At 38.1% G+C, this 21,579-nt stretch overlaps 2 protein-coding genes across 4 annotated transcripts in view; both read right to left on the bottom strand.

Annotated features, from left to right (window-relative positions):
- si:ch211-214p13.3 (nectin-3-like protein) overlaps positions 1-2,704 on the bottom strand; it is a 129,727-nt gene extending 127,023 nt beyond the window's left edge. Inside the window, exon 1 of the mRNA XM_048193061.1 lies at positions 2,535-2,704. The gene's annotated coding sequence lies outside the window, so the exon portion shown is untranslated. The remainder of the gene's footprint in view (positions 1-2,534) is intronic.
- A 2,331-nt stretch (positions 2,705-5,035) lies between these two features.
- On the bottom strand, positions 5,036-17,565 carry LOC125269950. 3 transcript variants are annotated; one of them, XM_048193057.1, is made up of 7 exons: positions 14,388-14,625; positions 14,197-14,271; positions 10,744-10,952; positions 8,885-9,879; positions 8,651-8,720; positions 6,858-7,032; positions 5,036-5,937 (listed from the first exon to the last, which is right to left on the bottom strand). In XM_048193057.1, the coding sequence occupies exons 3-7, from the start codon at positions 10,946-10,948 to the stop codon at positions 5,784-5,786; spliced, it is 1,599 nt and encodes a 532-aa protein (XP_048049014.1). In that variant the 5' UTR covers positions 10,949-10,952; positions 14,197-14,271; positions 14,388-14,625; the 3' UTR covers positions 5,036-5,783. The 3 variants fall into 3 exon arrangements, with proteins under 3 accessions (XP_048049014.1, XP_048049016.1, XP_048049015.1); XM_048193059.1 differs by lacking the exons at positions 14,197-14,271; positions 14,388-14,625 and adding an exon at positions 17,397-17,565; XM_048193058.1 differs by having other exon boundaries at positions 14,197-14,625.
- Between the last annotated feature and the right edge of the window lie 4,014 nt (positions 17,566-21,579).

The raw sequence follows: 21,579 nt of genomic DNA on the forward strand, positions 1-21,579 counted from the left end.
TGAAGGTCTCTCCAGACATCTATTAATCCCTGATCTTCTAATGAATTCCTAAATTTTTTTGATTGTGTTGTCTTAATTCTCTCACTGTTGGATGAATCTAATTGCTGATTAAGAACAATATTGAAGTCACCACCGCATATCATTATTCCTTGAAACTCTGTGACCACAAGATCAAAAATTGTGTTGAAAAAAGCTGCTTTACTTCCAGGAGGTGCATAAACATTTACTAGTGTAACCAGATGCTGATCCAATTTTCCCTGAACCAAAACATATCGGCCTTCTTTGTCTGATATCTCTTTCAACAAATCAAAATTTAAAGAGTTCTGTATTAATATGGAAACACCCCTTTTATTAAACTTTTTTAAAGAACTGTAAAACGTTTGTCTGTACCTGTATTTTTTAAAGTTTATCATGTTCAGATGGAGAGAGATGAGTTTCTTGTAAAAATATAATCTGGCTCTTTCAAGTTTCAACTTGGCTATTACCTTACTCCTTTTAACTGGGTTATTTAACCCATTTACATTTAGCGATGCGATTTTAACATATCGCTGCATATCGATTTAGAGTTCAATAAAAAACGCTGGCAACCTTTTTAGAGAGAACATGTAACTGAAATAAAACCGAACACACAAGAACAATGACTTCCACGATCAAGGTCCAAACATGACCTGATAAATCCCAATTCCAATCTTGGGATGAGGGATCTAATCCTACTACTGGTAGGGGACCCTCGCTATCACCTAAATGGGGGATTATCTCCCTTAATAGTATAGCACCAATCATGTCAAATAACAGTCCCCGGTCAGTTTTCTCAAATGTGCCTTATATAGTTCAATGATATCATAAGCATAAAGACTCGTAAGATTAGTAATATAGAGGAGTGTTTTGACTCAAAATTAAATATATTCAGTCCACCCAAAGTCTGTATACCTCTTCAGAGCTCAGCTCAATAATGTCCGTTCAGTTATTAATCCGATGTTGGTGGTTGTCTCTGGAAGCTCCGGAGCTTCTCTCAAATGCGATTGTGAGCGCTTCTTCTCACTTTCTGCCTCTGGATATGTCGCGTCAGCCTTTCTTCCCACGGGTGTTCAGATCCTTCAGATATCCCTGTCAAGTCCACAGCATACCCTCTCTTGTTCACGTCCTTTCAGCTCAGTTTTCAGAAGGCCATTGATGAACTTGAACATGGACGCACCCTCCGCTACTTCTTTAATGCCATAGATTCGGATATTATTTCGCCGCGACTGACATTCGAGATCCATGATCTTGCCCTGCATCGTCCTTTGTTCCTTCAAAGCATGAAGTTATGCATCTTTCAGTTCAAGGTTCCTCAGTAATTTGTTTCTCCGGCTCTCTAACCTTGTGCTATGTGACTGAATGTCCATGGCAATATCTTGCATCCTCTGGTTTATGTCTTTTTTCACTAACCATTTCGTTATCCTCCTCCGCTGTTATAGTCGTTTCTCGTATTTGAATAGGAAAGTTTCTGAGTATAAAGACTTTTTCAATTCAATGACTGGGAGCTATTCAGTGTGTTATCAAACGGTGTGATGAAGTTATGAAATGGCCATGAGGTTTTGTGCAAGGAGAGAGTTTGTTTGCTGCCAATACAGTAAATGTTCTCACTGTACCATATGACTGAATACTATACCTTTATAAGGGTGAGTTACAGTAATGTGGCAGTCCCTCTACCATGGTAATTTATCGTATCATAAAGCATACATACTGTAATGTAAAAAGCTGCCTTTGATGCTATCTGTCTCTTTTCTTCTGATGTATATCTGATCAATCTGATGTTATAAAGTCATTGACTGTTTCCATGTTTTATGGGGATATTCCATATACATAATGTTGTTGTTTTGTTTGTTTGTTTGTTTGTTTGTTTCGTTTTTGTTTGTTTGTTTGTTTGTTTTTTTACTGTACAAACTGTATATTTTATCCCCTACCCCTAACCTACCCATCACAGAATACATTTTAAGCTGCCATATGGCCATGTTACAACGTATTTGTACTAGACGTGTGGAATTAATGTGGAAAAACATAATACTTTGAACCCCATGGATTTACATAAACTGAGAAAGTCGAAAAGTGTTAATTGTGCCTCGCTCTCCCTTAGAGTGCTTCCTTAAGGGAGCTGTCAGTTCAGTGCAAAAACTACTGTTTATAGGCTACCATTTTAAAACCACCTGATTATAGGCTTGGTGCTGTGTGTAACTTAACATGTCAAAAAGCAAACAGATATCAGTGCACATAAAACGCACAACAAAGCATCTGCAAAAATATCCGAATAGGCTATAGATTTTTATTAATTTTTTTACAGAAATGAAATTTTAGTAAGTATTGAATGCAGATTGCTTCCTTATCAGTTTACATTAAAGTGTCGATATCTAAACTATTAATCTGTCATCCACTTTGGCATAAATCTCTCAGACCGTGTCATGTATTTCCATTCCCAGTTTCTGCATTTCTAACAGTACTAGCTGCACCACGATATTTTTGCAAATAGAAACGTTCAAAACAGATAAATCGCTTACCTTCTGTCTCACTTCTGAGAAGAAAATATGATACAACAATTGCCGTAATAAAGTGACGGGAAAACATTACTATTAGGCTACAGGCATCATCCACGTTTACTGAGTAGACATTACCGTCACTTTAAATTACCCTGTCACCTCCGGTGAGTGTAGGGCTACTGGAGAGTGAACGTGTGTGAATGCAAAATACTCGAGCCACAAACACACACAAGCACGCAGGCACACGCCCACATACAAAAAGAGCTGAAGTATAAACTCTCTTCACGTTTCCTGAGGTTCAACAAATAACACTGTTCTGAATTTAGCTTTATTAAGCAGCATGCCTTTCAGAGTCATTTTTTACATTGGCTTCATTATACCCTTTGTAAAAACAGTGTGTCCTTCCTAATATGTTTAGAAGCACTCGCTGGACTGCTTTTTCAGCTTTCAGATCTTTAGCTGATGTTATATGTTGTACAGTTTACGATTGATGTCTTTGAAATTTTTATTCTTTTGGTAGAAGATTCATGCCGTTGCTTCCCCGGTACACTTAATGTTACAATAATATTCAGATTGGTCCGACAACCCTATGTTGTTCTGAACGGAATGGTTCTGAACCATTATTAGCCTACACAGTCTAAGTATACATAATTAATGTCATTGTGTTAGTTGGAGCTCTAAAATATCAGTTGGTGTGCCCCACTGCTCCACCTAAGCTATACTTTAGTCAGTTACTAACCTGATCATAGATTTGAGGAATTATGGATTTATAATCTATTAGTCAATAATTTCAGAGTCAGAATAAGTCAGAATAAAATCAAATATAACAATTTATTAATCAGGTAAATGTATCATGCCTATCACATAATCAATTCAAAGATGATCAATCCAAAACATCAGATTGCTCAGGAACAGAGTAAAAGATGCATTACCTGACATTAGAAAAATACACATTGCTGAGTTTCTGAAGGACACTTCAATCGTGCCCTGAGCCTCCTGCAAAATCTCTTTAAATACTCAGACCAAGACAGAAACTTCTTTCAAACTTTAATCAGCATCCTAGACTGAGTAGTTTACACCTTTTGGGGACAGAAGCCATTTGCATGAAAGAGCCTGTGAAGGTGGACACACCCATTACAGAGAGCAAAATATCTCTAAAATCTTTAAACCTTTATTAGCTTCTGGTGGGAATGAGACCTTTGTACCGGTTGAACTGAGACATTCAAATGATACCAAACATGTATAATGTTGTATTATAACTATGTGAACAGTCCCTTTTCAGTCCCTGATGGCAACTATAGATGTGGACAATGTGCACAATATAATTTCACTACAAAATGTCACACTTTTAGTCATCCGCACTCAGGGAAACAGTTTAAGATTAAGGGAATACTTTCGTGTAATACTAAAAATGTAATTTATATGATCAAATGCCCCTGCGGTTTGGCCTATATAGGTAAAACAAAATGTTGTTTAAAAACGTGTATAGCCGAACACAGAAGTAATATACGATTGAAGGACCAAAAAAATCCCATTGCTGTGCATTTTGGTGCTTTCAAACATAATTTATCAGCTCTTCGTTATTTAGGCATTGAACAAATACAAGTACCTAGAAGGGGTGGTGATATTAATAAAATCCTATTACAGAGGGAAGCTTTTTATATTTACACATTAAATACTCTTTCTCCTAAAGGTCTAAATTTGATGAGTGCAGGGGCGCCGTTGGCACGGGGTACAGGGGGGTCAGGACCCCCGCAGTTTTGAAAAGATAGAAGTCGACCCCACACTTTTGATAAGGGCTGCGCTCTCGAACGGAGAAACGCGTGATCTCCAAACCATCGATCAAAGCGTGCTAACGTTTTAGGACAGGTCGATGGTATATATAAATCATGCCCGAACGTTAGCGTTTGTCAATCAAGCCAAACCGTCCATTCAGAAACCGAGAAATTTGACACTTTAAGGTAAGGAGGCTGATCTCTCAGGTTGACGCGCGAGCTGGCTTGACTGAAGTTTTCGTGAGGATTTATAGTTTATGGACTGTTTTGATTTTGGTATTACATCTTGAAAGGCAAAAGCATTGATGGCATCTAGATATCTGAAATAGAAACGAAAGTGATATTGCCTCATCCAGTGGAGATATGTGCATTTAATTGGTATGTGTATAAGTTACTTTAATACTTAATTTACAATGCTTATCAGTGGCGTGCACTTTGATCGTGAAAGTGAAAGTGCCTTTTGCGGTCGCATCGCGGTGCTCCCGTGTTCCCGATGTGAACGTGAGCTCCAGTCCATTACAATTTAGAGCGGTTAAGGCCCGGGTATACTTCATTCCCAGGCCCGCGTTCCGTTCAGTCTCACGCGAGCCTTTCAGAGAAACTCCTTTGCCCATGAGCGCGGAAAGACCATGGGATAGACGCGCATGCATATGTGCACCGCCCGTTGTCATAACAATAACATACGAGTCCGTTGTCATGACTTGTAAAAGGTGTGATTGATCATGTTGATGAAATTAATTGCACTGTTAAAAATTGTCCTGTTAAAAAACAGTAAGTAACTGGCAGCACGGTTGCCAGCAAGTTACTGTTAAATTAACAGTGTCTTGCTGTTGTTGAAATTTACAGTTTGTTACTGTTTTTGTAAATACAGCATAAAGCTGTTATTTTCTACATTAACAGTAAATTACTGTCAAAAGCATTAACAGTTAATTAATGTTTATTTGCACTTTTTAACTGTAAGCTACAAATATGTTATTATATTGAGAAATTAACTGCTAAGAAAAAAAGGTGGAATTATTTTTCTAGATATTTCCCCTTAGAAGTGTAGCTTTAAAACCATGTTTTAGTACAATGTACAAATATATCCTTTGAAACATTACACATTTAACACAATGCAGTGTAACTTCAAAATGTGCTTTATTAAAACTTTGACAAACTTGGAAAAAAAAAGCCACTTTAATCACACAATATTCTCAAAATTAGTGGCTGATGCAATTTGAATGGCTAAAACTTAAGCTTCAGAATATGTTTAACTGAATAAACAAAATATTTATATAACAGAAAAAACTAAATGAGTGACTCAGAGAACTACTGAGTGATTAAGAAATACTGAATTATTAGTGAATAAGAATTACTGAATGAAGAAAGATGTAGGTATTCAAAAATGAACACCTGAAAAAATTGTGCGACTAACACACTAAAAGCATGTTTTTGTTGTTTTTGTAGAATATGTGTAAGGTGTGTATGTGGTATGTTAGTGAATGAGTGGGTTCACTTATATGAAGTCCCACTCAAAGTCCATTAGCTTCTTAAGAAGACTGGCAACCCGAGTGTTCACTGATTTCTTTTTGTGGGCGACCTTCCCTGTCCGCTTCGACAAGACTTGTCCACCCTTGGTGCCTTTTTCAGGATTTATTCCAATGAAGCGCCTGAAAAACAAATACATACATTCAGAATTAGTGTGGGTAAAAGTTTACATAACGAGAATGTGAATAGAAATTAAGATAACACTTTACAATACGGGTGCGCTAATATGCATTAATTCATGCTTAACTAATGCACAGATAATAATGAGTTAATGCATGACTTTACTTGTTGAGGCACATGGCTATTAATTCAAAACCCATAACCACAATTACATATTACTTAACAATTAGTTAATAGTCATGTGCCTCAACAAGTAAAGTCATAACATGATACCTTTGTAAATCATTAGCTAATGATTAACTAAAGCAGACAACTGGAAGCTGAAATGCATGGCTTTGACCGATTGTGGTAATTAACACGTTAATTTACATTATTAGTTAATATAATATGTTTTTAGGGAATTAATACATTATGACACATTAACTAATAACAATTTAATGAGTATTTAAAATATGAATCATGTAGAATCTTTATTAGTTGCTGATGCAGTAATCATTAATAAATGGTTTAGTTCTTCATAAGTCATACATTAACTCATGATTATCTGTGCATTAGTTAAAGGGTTAGTTCACCCAAAAATTAAAATTCTATCTCACAAAATCACTCATCCTCATGTTGTTCCACACCCGTAAGACCTTTGTTCATCTTCGGAAGACAAATACATTAATGGATCTTGAGAGAGGAAATGTCATTGCTGGCCATGCAGGCCTCACTAAGCTATCAGATTTCAACTAAAATATCTTAATTTGTGTTCTGAAGATTAATGAAGGTCTTACGGGTGTGAAACGACATGAGGGTGAGTAATAAATGACAGAATTTTCATTTTTAGGTGAACTAACCTTTTAATCATGAATTAATGCATATTAGTGCACCCATATTGTAAAGTGTTACCAAAATTAATATATGAATCTAAGCATCTAACCTCTGAATGAATTCCAACGTGGATGCAGCCTCAGCTTGGTACTCCACATTGAAATTGTAGAAAGTAGAAAACACAGCAGCAAGTCCAGACAGAAAACTTGGCGTGATGCCCTCACAGATTATTTGCCCCTCAAAACTAATCATCCATTTATGAATGCAGCTTCCTGGTTTTTCACCTAAAACATTCCAAAGAAAAAAACAATGCCAGGTAGTCATATAGCATATTCATTTTTTTACTGCCAGATTGCAAATAAATGCAAGGGAAACTGAAATCATTTTACCAAGTCACAGAGCCCTGTTCTTTTAACATAACAAATGCATTTCAAAATGCTGATTGTGGACTGGTCTGGACAGACACGTGTATATGTATTGTGAAATTGTTGCAGCAATTTTTGTGATCAATTTAACTCAATATTTTTGTTTAATATAGTTGAAGTAATTGAATGAAAATGTAGTAATTAATTAGTCACTCCAACTTTCAAAGAATTTTCATTTTCAAAACACAAATGAAGCTGTTTTTAATATTCTTTCATCATTTCTGTTCATCCATTAAAAGTCCAGTCAGAACAAACCTCATTGGTTCTCACATCAAGCAAGCATGTTTGAGATTATTTGCTCCATGTATGCTCAATGTTTATACATGAATAAACAAAAATAAATTCATACATTTACAATAACTTTATTAACTTTTTGAAGCATCAAAGTTTTTTTTTTTTTTTTACTTTTGGACTTTCAATTGATGAACAAAAATGATGAAAGAATTTTATTAATATTTTTTTTTTTTTTTCAAAGATCAATAAAAGTCTTGAGGGCTTAAAGGGATAGTTCATCCAAAAATGAAAATTTGATGTTTATCTGCTTACCCCCAGTACATCCAAGATGTAGGTGAATTTGTTTCTTCAGTCGAACGCAAATTATGATTTTTAACTGCAACCGCTGCCGTCTGTCAGTCAAATAATAGCAGTAGATGGGAACTTCAACTATAACAGTAAATAAAACTTGATTAGACAAATCCAAATGAAACCCTGCGGCTCGTGACGACACATTGATGTCCTAAGACACGAAACGATCGGTTTGTGCGAGAAACCGAACATTATTTATATAATTTTTACCTCTAATACACCACTATGTCCAACTTCGTTCAGCATCCTGTTAGTGAGGTCAAAAAACGCGTTGTGATGACGGAAGTGATGTCTCGCCCATATACTTCAATGAGCGCAAGACATCACTTCCGTTGTCAGAGCGCGATCAGACCTCACAAGCTGAACGAAGTTGGACATAGTGGTGTATTAGAGGTAAAAAATTGTATAAATACTGTTCGGTTTCTCGCACAAACCAATCGTTTCGTGACTTATGACATCAATGTGCCGTCACGAGCCGCAGGGTTTAATTTGGATTTGTCTATGGAAGTTATTTCGACTCTTATTGTTCAAGTTCCCAATCACTGCTATTATTTGACTGACAGACGGCAGCGGTTGCAGTTAAAAATCATAATTTGCGTTCGACTGAAGAAAAAAAAGTCACCTACATCTTGGATGCCCTGGGGGTAAGCAGATAAACATCAAATTTTCATTTTTGGGTGAACTATCCCTTTAAAATTACATGAGTGTGGGTAAAAGATTTTTTAAAAGAATAAAGGACTTTTAAAAGAATATTTATTTTGTGTGAACTGTCCCTTTCAGTGTTGTACAAAAGCATTTACCAGTTAAAAGTTTGCTGAAATACAAAAAAAAAACAACACTTAGTGGCTTATGTAATAAAATAGACTATATATTCATACAGTTCTATACATACCAAGGAGTATCAGTCGAGGAGTTGCAGGTAGTTCTAGTGTCCTTTCTACATCAGCTGCAGTGGAAGATGCCTAAGACACAGTTACAATGATGAGGACATAGAGACAAAATACACTAACAATAATGCCTTTGTATGCATTTAATTTTTAAATTAGGAAAGAGCATGTCTATTTCAGTTGTTAGGACATTAATACCATGATATAAACAACAACAACAACAACAAAAAAAATCTTACATTTGCAAAAAGGATCAGCCCTTCCTGAGTCTCAGAGAAGTGAGCCATTAGAAGTTGGATGATGCAGAAGGAAAGCTCGAGGTCTGGCCGCAGAGAAATGACTGCCCTGACATCTGCATTGGTGGGTTTGTTGCTGAAGAACTCCACAATGGCTCTTCCACATTCTTCAATGGCAAGCTCAAGTGCACGCATAACTTTGATGTCAGTTAGAAGCTCAAAATGAGCATAAAGCCCTTTCGGAGTGAAAAGGTATGGCCACTGCTTTCTTAAATCACTGATGGTGGGTGCTGGTAATATGTTTATTTGCTTCCGCTGGAGGCAAAAGGTTGTTTCCATAAGTTGCTTAACTTCTGCTCTTTCAACCCCATTTATTCCATCTCGACAGTATATCTCCTCCAGCCGCTGACGTTTCTGCTCTACGGTTGCATCTGTCTCCTCTGGTGGGAGATCAGGCTGGAATCTGGTGCAGCCATATGTATCAGTAGGCCCTCTCTTTAGTCCATCACCAGATGAACGGTGTTGGCGAAAGCTGGTGGTGCGGTTCAGATTTTCAATTCGATTTTTAATTTGAATTAACAGTGAGGTATAACCATTTCCTAGTACCTGACCATTGTCACGGAGATCAGCAAAACTTTGAGGATACTGGCGGATGATGTTTCGGCAGACTGTGACACATTGTCCGCGTGTTGGGTTTAGCTCATATTTCCTCATCTCATCTGCCAAAACTCTGACCATTTGTCGCCGTGCTGCTGGTGAAGGTCTCTTGCCATCAGTCACTGCTGAACGAATGTCCATAGGCATTGCAGTCCAAGGAATCTGAAAAGTATCTGGCCATGTTTTTTTTATTTGGGCGGATGGACTGCAGTCTTCGGAGCTGCTGGATTCTTGATTTGAGAGTTCACTTGATGCACTGGAGCAAGGAAGGTCTGAAGGCAAGCTGACTGCTGGTGTAGGGGAAGGAAGAATTTGTAGGTCCAAAGTGACCATCTCTGTCTCTGAAACAGGAAAAGCAGAGGTAACTAACATATGAGATTAACCAAAGGCCTGTAAATAAATCATTAAGTGATTGGAAATATCTGTATTTTGCAGGTCACATGCTAAATTGAGCACAATGTACATTTACAACTATTTACAACTATCAGTATCCATTAGTGCAAAGACAACTGGTAAATATGCAAGAAGTCCTGGAAATAATCAAATATACTTGTAAAACAATGTAAGTTAAAAATACATTTCCTCTAATTAAAAGCTTTAAAAGTAGTTAACTTTCAGAACAAATATTTAAAGATAATGTGCTTATCCCGTTGTCATCCAAGATGTTCATGCCTTTCTTTCTTCAGTCGTGAAGAAACATTTCAGGAATTATCTCCATATAGTGGACTTCAATGGTGCCCGCAAGTTTTAACATCCAAAATGCAGTTTCAATGCAGCTTCAAAGGGATCTAAATGATCCCAGCCGAGGAATAAGTGTCTTATCTAGTGAAACGTTCATTTTATAAAATAAAATACAAATTTATCGTCCTACATCGCTGTTTTCCAAAAAGGGGGTTGGGTCAGTACTTCTGCAGAGATATAGACTGATTTTGAAGTTGGAGGAGAAAATAAGATGGGAGTTCTCGTGGGCTCCACAATGAAGTCCACTATATGGAGATAATTCCTGAAATGTTTTCCTCAAAAAACATAATTTCTTTACAACTGAAGAAAGAAAGGCATGAACATCTTGGATGACAAGGGGGTAAGTAAATTATCTGCAAATTTTTGTTCTGGAAGTGAACTACTCACTTAAAAAAGGCCAGTCAGAGCTACTGTTTAAGAATTAACTCTATATTGCAAAACAGTAAGATTTATATCCACATTACCTTTTTTAAATGCTTCCAGAAGCTTCCGTAGTTGAATGACCGGCAGTAGGTCACCAATATCTTCTTTAGTCACATATTTCAGGTCTTGTGTAGATTCCAGACCGGAGTTTAATAGCTTGTCTATCAATGCCTGTAGAGTGTCGTTAGAAATTCTTGGCAAAGTGCTGAGGATGATGCCCCTCAGATCTTCATTCACAGTGCTCATTGCACTATAAAGAGGGAAAAGAATGGTGAAGAACAATTAGTGCCATGTCATGAATTGCATACTGAGGTAGAGGGTAATAATCCAGTAGGTCCTCTTGGTTCACACAGTAGTAACAGCTCTTGATTGGTGTGATGCAGTGAACACCTACATCATGTAGACACAAAGCCTTATACTTTTCAGTGACAAAGTAGACTGCAGAGTTTTTATGATTGAGTATCATAATAATCTTACCAACTTCAAGCCCATCCTCATCCTTACTGATAACAACAAACATGTTTTTTTTGTATTTAGTTCCTTTTACAGTTACTTCATGACCAATCAAAGTATTTTCAGGTCCAAAATCATAATTTGCAACTGATTCCCTGATGCCATCACTGTAGTCACATGGATAAAACTCAGTTGCCTTTTCTACTATAATTGATGGTGGGAAGAGATTGCCAGCGCTAAGATATGCTTGTAAAAGCTGGTGTCTTTCTGCAAGGCTTGAGCACACATTTTTAAAGTTGCGCAGTTTTCTTGTGCACTGTTTAAAGTATGTGTGCTTACTTTCGAACCTCATAGTCCACAAACGAATAAGTGGACCAAACTGAATGATGAGCTCTGGATAATGGCTCATGTAATGATGCTTAGGTTTAAGCCGATGATGGGGAAAGACTTGTTTTCTGGAATGCAAGTATTCTTCAATAAGGACCCTTAAATAGCCAGCAGAAATCTGGTCAGCAGAAATTGCTGGTGCACAAATCAATGCCACAATTTCTCTTAGTTGTAACACCAGTTGCCATATCTCATTGTCAGCAGGAGATGTCATCTTCTCTCCAATCAACACTGGTAACAGTCTCAGTAAGCACCAGTTTTGCATAGCATGGCCACTCAGTCTATCACTTCCTGGCTTCACCTCACAAGGTTTGTCATTTGCATCATTACCTAAATATCGGAACTGATCAATCATCCGATTTAAGTCAGTGTAAGTGAACTGTTTTTCAACTGTGACAAGATGGTTGATACACAATGCAAGATCAGAGGCAACAATGCCTTCAAACAAATCATGCCCAAGACACGGAGGCAACCCAGGTTGACATACATGAAACATAGACAGGCTGTTGAATAAGGAGTCAAATTTAATACCTCCACTATGAACAGAATGCTCCTCGAGGTTCTGAACATGCTCTTTGTATGACTCTGGTGTCCGAGTGTTAGCTTTGGACAAAGGATCTGCGTGAAACACGTCTTTGTCAATTTCACAATATCGACAGAAGAACCTACTGCCACTGAAATTTTCAACAAAACCTCCGATGTTGTGTGAACCCAGGTTGTCTCCACAAATGGCTCGCAAGATTCCTCTGCATACCTGTCCATCAGGTAGCACTATGCCATTAGTCTCAAGGTCTTGAAGGTCTTTCATCAAGCATCCCATGATCAATTCCTGTCCAAAATACTTGAAATCTTGTTCTCTACACAGAAAAACCAGTTGCATCTGGTCAATACGTGACCGGTTGTGTGGCAATAGGTCTGCAAGTGTGAGATACATAGCTAGTATTTTGTGTTTTTTCTTTCCTGACCCCAGAGGATTAACAACTTCAAAGGAATCTTGATAAAGTATCAAGCCTAAAGATGACCTCTCTATCTGGGCCAAGTTTTTTGTGGTGTTTTCACCATCCCACAAATCTTCAAAAATATCCTTCAACTGGATACGGCTGTGTACTTCTCTGTACTGCTTCCACACAGACTCACAATGAAAAAGGGCCTCAATTGTCTGTTTTACAGGGACATACTGTAAAAAACACTCTTTGCCAGCTTCATTATGTCCTAGACAAATGGGCATAGGTTCAACATAATTAAAACTGTTCTTAAACACTGTTTTCCTTCGCTGGTCTGTTTTTAGTGTGTGGCTATTACATGCTCGTAAGAGATCGTCTGCTTTCAGACTGTCCATGACATCATTAATGGAAGCCTCTGGAACCCCAAGTGCAACCAATTTCTCATTTAGTTTGAAAAGTAGATGTGACTGGTTGACATCATAAACTGACTGCATGTCTTCAATGATATTCTGAATGACTGAAGAAGGAAGCAATAACTTAGCCTGTAATTTCAGATAAAAGAGAGCAAGATTCTTCAAAAATAACGTCTCATTGATATTTTCTGGACTAACCTCCAAATTCTCACTATTTCCAACTACACCAGTTTGTTCCTCTGTCATCATATCACTGTCAATGTTTTGCAAGCTTTCAGCTTCAGTCACAAGTGATGTGGCAACAATGGATTCATTTAGGTTTACCTCTGTTGAATTTTTATGTTTCCTTGATATGTGAGAGGTAAAGGTGGATATCACTGAAAATGTTTTATCACACTGCTTAAAGGGGCATGTCACTCTTCGTCCCTCTTTAATGTGCACTTTAAGATGGGAATAAAACTGAGTTAGTGTATCACATTTAGCACTACACAAGTCAACATGGCATGCAAAGTCTACTGGAGGGTACACATGTGATCTAGGCACCACCACACAATCATTGTGGTGTCTGTAAAGATGTGATTTCAAAGCTGCTAATTTCACAAACTTCCTGTTACAGTCCTGGATGCAACAATGAAGAAACAAGTTAGGGATATTGCTGTGAATCCTCATGTGCTTCACATAGGCCACTGGAGTACTGCATTGCTGCCCACATAACTGACACGCAAACATGCTGACCAGTCAAATGCATGAAAATCTCAGCAACAAAAAAAAAAAATCCACTGAAATAAAATGTCCTTTAGCCTACTGTACTAGGCAAAGTAACATTACAATACATGCATTAACCACCCATCAACACAAAAAAATTAACAGGAATTATTCTTACTGAGTATTGTAACGCGCAACTTATTCTATCAAGCTAACTTGGATCGAAGCAATCCAAAATACAGCCAACACTAAAGAAACAAAACAGCAACACTAGTAAAGAAAAACTCCCCTCATAATACAGTTATGTACAAATTAGAACAAGCTTACCCAAATTTGCAAGCACAACGTTACCGAAATCAACGTTTTGTCTAATATAAACTAAATGTAGCCTATATTAGGCAATAAATGAAAAGATCTCAAGCTAAAATTAGCAAACAAGATGACGACAATTTCAGCGCGTTACAAATACATCGATATTACTTTGTTGCTATGATGTTAAAGGCTTACTTTGCAGAAGAGTTAATAGTATATCATTTTTGAAATTATATATATATAGATAGATTGATAGATAATCGTTATATACTGAACTCACCTTGTAATCGGGAAATCTCTGAATCAGAAATCCAGCTCCACTCTGTGACGCAGATTGCACGTTGACGGTTTGGCACTGAAATGAATGTATAAAACAGTTATAAGCTCAGCATCCACAATTATCACAGTTATTTGCAATTGCAAACGTGTAGCCTATCTTGTGTAAAAGGAGCAAGGAAAATGTGCACTCACCGGTTATATCAGTGTAAAGACGGATGAAAATGTGCTCGTTGCATGTGCTCGCTGCAGTTTTCAGTTCCAAAAATACTGTTAAGTACTGTTTTCTTTCCTTCGTGGAATAAATACGGGAAAATGCTGTTTACATTTGTCTACGTCATTTCACCAACCGTAAAAAAACAGCAATGTGCTGCTTTTTAATATAACAGGATTATACTGTTAAAATTTTGCCGTAAATTAACAGCAATTTTTAAGAGTGTGTATAAGGTGTTACTGACTATGTTGAGAAAATGATAAGTAATTGCCATTTTTTCACTATCTGTTTGCCTGACCTGACGAAGACCTCTTTGGTCGAAATGTTGTCTTTTTAATATATTTTTTGAGAGCAGCGTGCCCTTTTTTGTTTGTTTACCCTATAATGACTCTGATGATCGAGCACCTGCCCTTAGTTTAGCTGGGATGTGCGCATATTACTCTCTCAACTGTTAACATTAAACCCAGTGGCGTAGCGTCTGGGCATGCAAGGTATGCACGTGCATATGGGCCCGGGCGGATTGGGAGCCCGATACGAGCTACTCCAAAGTATATTTCGGGCGTCCACGCACCGTCCGCATCGCGAAATGATCATTCTGAAATTCCAAAGCAAGAGTCGAATCGGTCGAATTCAGACCTAGACTGTGTTGAAAAGCCGTTTTATCATTCCTATAAATGTTTTTTTTTTTACCATTTCTGTCTGCATGTTAGTGATAATATCTTATTTATATTAAAGTCCTGGGACTCATTCCTCAACCGATTTAAATATGTTTTTAGTACCTTTATGGATCTTGAGAGAGGAAATGTCATTGCTCCCTATGAAGGCCTCACGGAGCCATCAGATTTCAACTAGAATATCTTAATTTGTGTTCCAAAGATTAACGAAGGTCTTACGGGTGTGGAACGGCATGAGGGTGAAATGAGGGTAAAATGGCATATACATGACGTATGAGAGATGGTAGTCAGAAACGGTAGTGCAAATAAGTCACAATGACAGTAGTGCAAGTGAACGGTAGTGCAAATAAACATATTTATGAAATAGACATTCTCAACTATATTTCTTGAATGTAAAAGAAAAAAAAACTGTAAAAAGACAGAAATAATACACATCTATTGGTGTGGCCAAGAACTGGCAGAGCACCCATCATGCGTCTCAATCAGCTCTCCCTAGTTCACTAGCCAGGGCACTGATCAGGGAGTCGGCCTCATTCATTTACACGGTATACTGATACGACCTAGAAAGCTAGGGAGCTGTTTGAGATGCAGGGATAGTTTGTAGGGGTCTTCCTCGTCTACTTACTTTGTCTTCGTCGTCTTGGTATCAATGTGTGCTCGGCAAGAGCGTTTTGTGCTTGAGCGCCACCAAGTCGTGTTTTACTGTAACTTCAGCATCTCCAGGCACGTGAACAAAAGCGCCAATCTCATTGGTCTGCCAGTTTTTAACGTGGCGCGTCAAACCAGAAAAACGAACCCGAGGCGTTTTTAAAAAAATTACGCTTTTACGCCTGCCATTTTTCACGTTGGTGTGCACACTCACATTGGCGCCCTTTGTTTAGTCACGAGGCGTTAAACATCGGCGATAATCACGCACGATATTCGTCCCAGAGGTTAACTCATTATATCTCTGGAAACAAGCAGTCCTTGCATGTCAAGACACCATCATCATCTATAACCCCACTGTTCTCTGCACAGCTTTCATGGAACCAATGTGAACAGACTGTACAGGCCTTTACAAAATGAAAGTGCCCTGTTGTCAATAGGGGTGCAACTTTAGTAAATGCTTCTATGGGTTGTATTTAAGGGAAGTGACAAATGACCTATATAGGCGTATTGGTTGGAGAACATGTTGGATAGGCCTGTTATGATGTGTAGGCCTAACATTAAAACAGTGAAAATTGTTACTGGTGTTAACGTAAGAGCTGCTGTGCAGACAAAATTATATACCAGTGTCACTGTAAAGCTGCTTTGACACAATCTGCATTGTAAAAAGCACTACATAAATAAAGGTGACTTGACTTGTTACCTTTTTATGAAAAATTGTCACTGGTGTTACTGTCACCGGTGCTACCAGTTTATAGATAAACTTTATTCAAAGATTACATGATTATAACTTTTCTTTCTCATTGTGAATCCTCCTTTGGGCTGGTATGGCTAAATTGAGGGTATATGGCTAAATTGAGTGCAGCTGAGAAGCAGCGACTTTGCAGACAGTGTATTTTACAGGCATATTTAAAATATTGTTTATGATCTTTTACTGACTGCTTTCACTAAGTGTCAATGATAAGTCTTTGATTGTATAACAAATGTAAAAATTTAGTCACATCTACTTAAATATAGTTGAAGAATAAGGATATTTGGTCCTATGTACGTCACTGGTGATTCATTGTGTCACTGATGTTACTGTTTTTTGTCTGTCACATTAAATAAAATGTGTCATATGTGACATGGTAATAATTTTACATCTATTGAATTCTGCTACACTCAAGAATTAAGATTTAAAGGATTTCATCATTACTTGTTTATAACTGTTTTTTAAATATTTTCATTGTTATAGCAAATGCATGGTTGCGCAATTGAATAAACATTCAATCATACTTTTAACCTGATTAAAAAAAAAAAAAAACATAATCTCCTTATTTTTTGCATTATCGTTATTATTCTGTAACTCTGACTGCATGTACTGAAAAAATTGAGAAATAATATTTCATAAAAATGCCAGAGAAGTAAGGTAACACCAGTGACAAAAAAATTGGTACATGCATTCTTTAAATAAATGCACAAAAAAAAAAAAAAAAAAAAAAATCATTAAGCTGTCATTTACGTGTATTCATAAAGTCAAAGTGTAATATAATAATGTGGTCTAAATGTTAGAAAAAATCTTTAATCTTTAAAAGTTAGAAAAAGAAATATATTTGAAGACATTTTGTCATACCAAAAGTGAACATTTCTATAGAATGACCCAGAAATATTCAAAACAGATAAATCGCTTACCTTCTGTCCCACTTCTGAGAAGAAAATATGAAACAACAACTGTCATAATAAAGTGACGGGAAAACATTTCTATTACAGGCATCATCCGCGTTTACTGAGTAAAGACATTATCGTCACTTTAAATTACCCTGTAACCTCCCGTGAGTGTACTGGAGAGTGAATGTGTGTGATGCAAAATACTCAAGCCACAAACACACACAAGCACGCAGGCACACGCCCACACACAGAAAGAACTGAAGTATGGAAATCCAAACTTTGTTTCCTGAGGTTCAACAAGCATGCCTTTCAGAGTCATTTTTACATTAAGAAATGTAAATGTAAAATGTAAAAATGGTAGCCTACATTGAGATTTTGTATAACTTTTTTGCCCCATCTGGCTTCATAATAGCTACCCTTTGTTAAAACAGTGTGTTCTAATATGTCTAGCACTCACTGGACTGCTTTTTCAGCTTTCAAATCTTTAGCTGATGTTATATGTTGTACAGTTTACGATTGATATCTTTGAAATTTTTATTCTGTTGGTAGAAGATTCATTGGACCAACATAGGGTGAATTGCCCTAATGTGGGACATTTTTTGCATTTCAGAATTCTGTGACATATTGCAATGTGCAGCCAAAACATTAAATCCACATCCAGTACCATTTTAAAAACCCCAGGGTCTGTCCTAATCAAATCAAAAGAGAAATTGCAGATAACACATTCATAAAAGAAATTATTGACATATTAGTGCTCTTAGTGCAAGTCGCTTGAGAAAATCTGCAGCTTCCTATTGTGGGACAGTTGTCTCCCTAATGTCGGACACTGGAAAGTCTATGATAAAAGGCCAAATCATGTAGAATAATAACATCTTCTTAAGTTAGTAATTCACTTGAATTAATGAAACGTATAATTGAACATCATCAGACAAATTATACAATATGATAGTTTTGATGCAATTTTTATATAGACATTAAGCAACTGTTATCATAGGCTTGTTATGTTGTGTAGGCCTAGATTCCTGATGGTTCTCTAGTTTATTTTACTAAACAACAAACGCATTGACTCATAACAGTCTTTTTGAAAACCACCAGCATGCACAAACCTTGAGAACTACCTTAATAAAAACAACCTGCAGAGGTTAACTCATTACATCTCTGGAAACAAGCAGTCCTTGCATGTCAAGACACCATCATCATCTATAACCCCACTGTTCTCTGCACAGCTTTCATGGAACCAATGTGAACAGACTGCACAAGAAAGCCAGTCCTCTGTGGCCTTGGGGTCCTCTGTGTTACCATATGAATGCTGGTAGATAGCACAAGCATTCTGGTTTACCTGTCTTTTTTTTTTTTTGCTTTTTTCCCTTGTTCTTTACCCCTCTCTCTTTGATGAAAGAAAAATGGGCATCACTGGTCAAATCATAGAAAGGAGGCTTTGCCCTGGTAGTTGAGCGTTCTCCGACAGGAAGTGTGATCAGTGATTCAAAGGAGACATCTGGCTTTGTCACCACTTCAACTTCCTCTGACAGAGGTGGTGGGGTTACAATGATGGACAGTGGAAGGTGTTGTGGAGACTGTGGAGCAGGCGAGATTTCTGGCTGAACAGCATCCTGCAGAGGGTGGCAAGGGGTGTGCTCTGGAAGATCCCGCATCTGTGGATGGCAGGAATCATCATCCCCATCATCATCATCATCACCACATGGAGGATGACATGGGGTTTCTGGTGCAGGAGGGGGCACCTCATCTAGCTCCATTGGAGTTTCTCCAAAGGATCTCAGTTGTTTGAGATGGTATGAAAAGATTTTTATTGATCTTGGCCGGCTTGAATGGGAAAGTCCCTGACCCACGAAATCCAGACTGGGCATTCGATGGTGTATCAGCTTCCTTCCAGGCCTTAGAAAACAGAGGCATGAACAATGCCCTGTCAAGCCGCTTCCCTCCACTCTCCGCCGTGATCCTTCATCCCTCAAGCCTCCAGTAATATTTTAAGCTCTTGAACAGTGCTCTATCTGCTGGTTGTAGACAGTGAGTAGTGTGAGGAGGCAGGGCAAACACACAGATGTTGTTCTGCCTCATAATATTTAAAAAGTCGATGTTGTAAACATGAGAGGCATGACTATCAACAAAGAGCAGGTGAGGCCATGGATCAATTCATGGAAGTGTTTGTACAAACTCTGCATTTATCCACCTATTATCAGACATCCTTAGGTATGTGTTGTTTGGAGCCCCAAAAACCCAGTCTGTCCTCAGCCTCTTGCCTTTGAATATGATGAGTGTTGGTCCATACCCACCAGCAGCATTGATGCTGGCAAAACAGGTCGTAGTCTCGCCCATCTTACCATCGGTAACCTCAAAACAAGGTGACCCAACATCAGTAACCACCTTAGTTGACCTGAAGATCCCTGTTTCGTCACAGTTCCATATGTGATCGGGAGTATTCTCCAATCCCAGACTCTCAATTGTATTCTTATATTTTTCAAACCAATCTTTCACCACAGGGGGGTTGAACCCTGCAGCTCTTGAGGCTGAGAGTGCCACTGGTTTTCGCATACTCAGGTTCTTGTTTTGTTTCAAAAAACCCTGAAACCATTTGTAGCCAGTCTTTTCTCTTTTTTGCTGAATACCCTAAGTCTTCTTCTCTGCAAATTGGTAGGCCAGTTTCTGTTTGTCCCGCATCCTAAGGGGGAATCCACGTTTTCCTAATGTACATATAACATGCCACAGCTTCATCCTCCCTGTTAATCAGTGGTTTCTTTCTCTTATCCTTTCCCTGATTCTGCCTCTCTCTCTGTATATGACAATCTCTCTGGGTGTTCTGGGCACTATGGCTTGTGGCGTATCATAGGTGGATGCTGCACACTGGTGGTGGTTGAGGAGATTTTCTCCTTATAATGTAAAGCATTTGAGTGTTGAGAAAAAAGCTACATACAGTGCTCACCCCCTTTGAAAAGTAACATTTTAAACAATATGTCAATGAACACAGAAACCATTTCCAAAATGTTGACAAGACTAAGTTTTATATAACATCTGTTTAACTTATAACATGAAAGTAAGGTCAATAATATAACTTAGAGAACAAAATGTTCAGTTTTACTCAAATTAGAGTGATGCAAAAATGAGTACACCCCACTGAAAGTCTCTGGAGCAAAGCTAAATTTTAGACAAGAAATGTCTAATTTAACAAGAATTCAACCACAGGTGAGTCTAATTATTCATTACACAGGTGTCCAGCAGACAGTTGACTATAAAAGTGTGTTAAAACCCCTTCCCATTTCATGCTGTCAGCAATGGCAACACATGGAAGAGAAATGTCACAAGACCTGAGAAAGAAAATAATTTATTTACACCAGAAAGGTGAAGACTACAAGAAGATGAGGAAAGTTTTACTTATCAGTCAGAATACTGGAGCAAAAGTGGTACAAAAATTTAAAAAAGAAGGAACTGCAACCATCTCACAGAGACGTCCAGGTCGTCCACGGAAGTTAACACCTCGACAGGAGCGTCTTCTGATGAGAAGGGTTGAAGAAAATCGGCATGCAAGTTTACTGCAGTTATCTAAAGAAGTAGAAAGCCAAATTGGGGTGACTATTTCCTGTGACACAATATGGCGGGTGTACACTGCAGTGGAATGACATGCATGGGTGTCGTCCACGAAAGAAGCCTCTCCTAAAGCCCAGGCACAAAAAAGCCCGCCTATAGTTTGCCAGGGCCCATGCTGACAAAGATGAAGACTACTGTGGCTCTATACTCTGGCGTGATGAGACCAAGATAAATGTTTTTGGAACTGATGGCTTCAAAACTGTATGGCGTCGCAAAGGTGAGGAATACAAAGAAAAATGCATGGTGCCTACAGTGAAACATGGTGGTGGCAGTGTCCTTATGTGGGGCTGCATGAGTGCTGCTGGTGTCGGGGAGCTGCATTTCATTGATGGCATCATGAATTCACAGATGTACTGCTCTATACTGAAAGAGAAGATGCTACCATCACTCCGTGCCCTTGGTCGTCGTGCACTTTTCCAACATGACAATGATCCTAAACACACATCTAAGGCCACTGTTGGAAGAACAGGGTGAAAGTGATTCAGTGGCTCCTGATCTGAACCCAATCGAACACCTATGGGGAATTCTGAAGAGACAAGTTGAGCATCACTCTCCATCCAGCATCCAGTCTCTAAAAGAGGTCATTCTTGAAGAATGGAAAAAG

Source organism: Megalobrama amblycephala, linkage group LG6 (assembly GCF_018812025.1).
Source record: "Megalobrama amblycephala isolate DHTTF-2021 linkage group LG6, ASM1881202v1, whole genome shotgun sequence".
In the NCBI taxonomy this organism is placed as follows: Eukaryota; Metazoa; Chordata; class Actinopteri; order Cypriniformes; family Xenocyprididae; genus Megalobrama; species Megalobrama amblycephala.

Excerpts from the sequence above, each read along its gene's own strand:
- LOC125269950 (XM_048193059.1), bottom strand. The coding sequence starts at position 10,948 with ATGAGCACTGTGAATGAAGATCTGAGGGGCATCATCCTCAGCACTTTG. Across the intron at positions 9,880-10,743 it reads TCTGGAAGCATTTAAAAAAG|AGACAGAGATGGTCACTTTG; the intron begins GTAATGTGGATA and ends TTCCTGTTTCAG. Across the intron at positions 7,033-8,650 it reads TCCTCGACTGATACTCCTTG|GTGAAAAACCAGGAAGCTGC; the intron begins GTATGTATAGAA and ends GGAATGTTTTAG.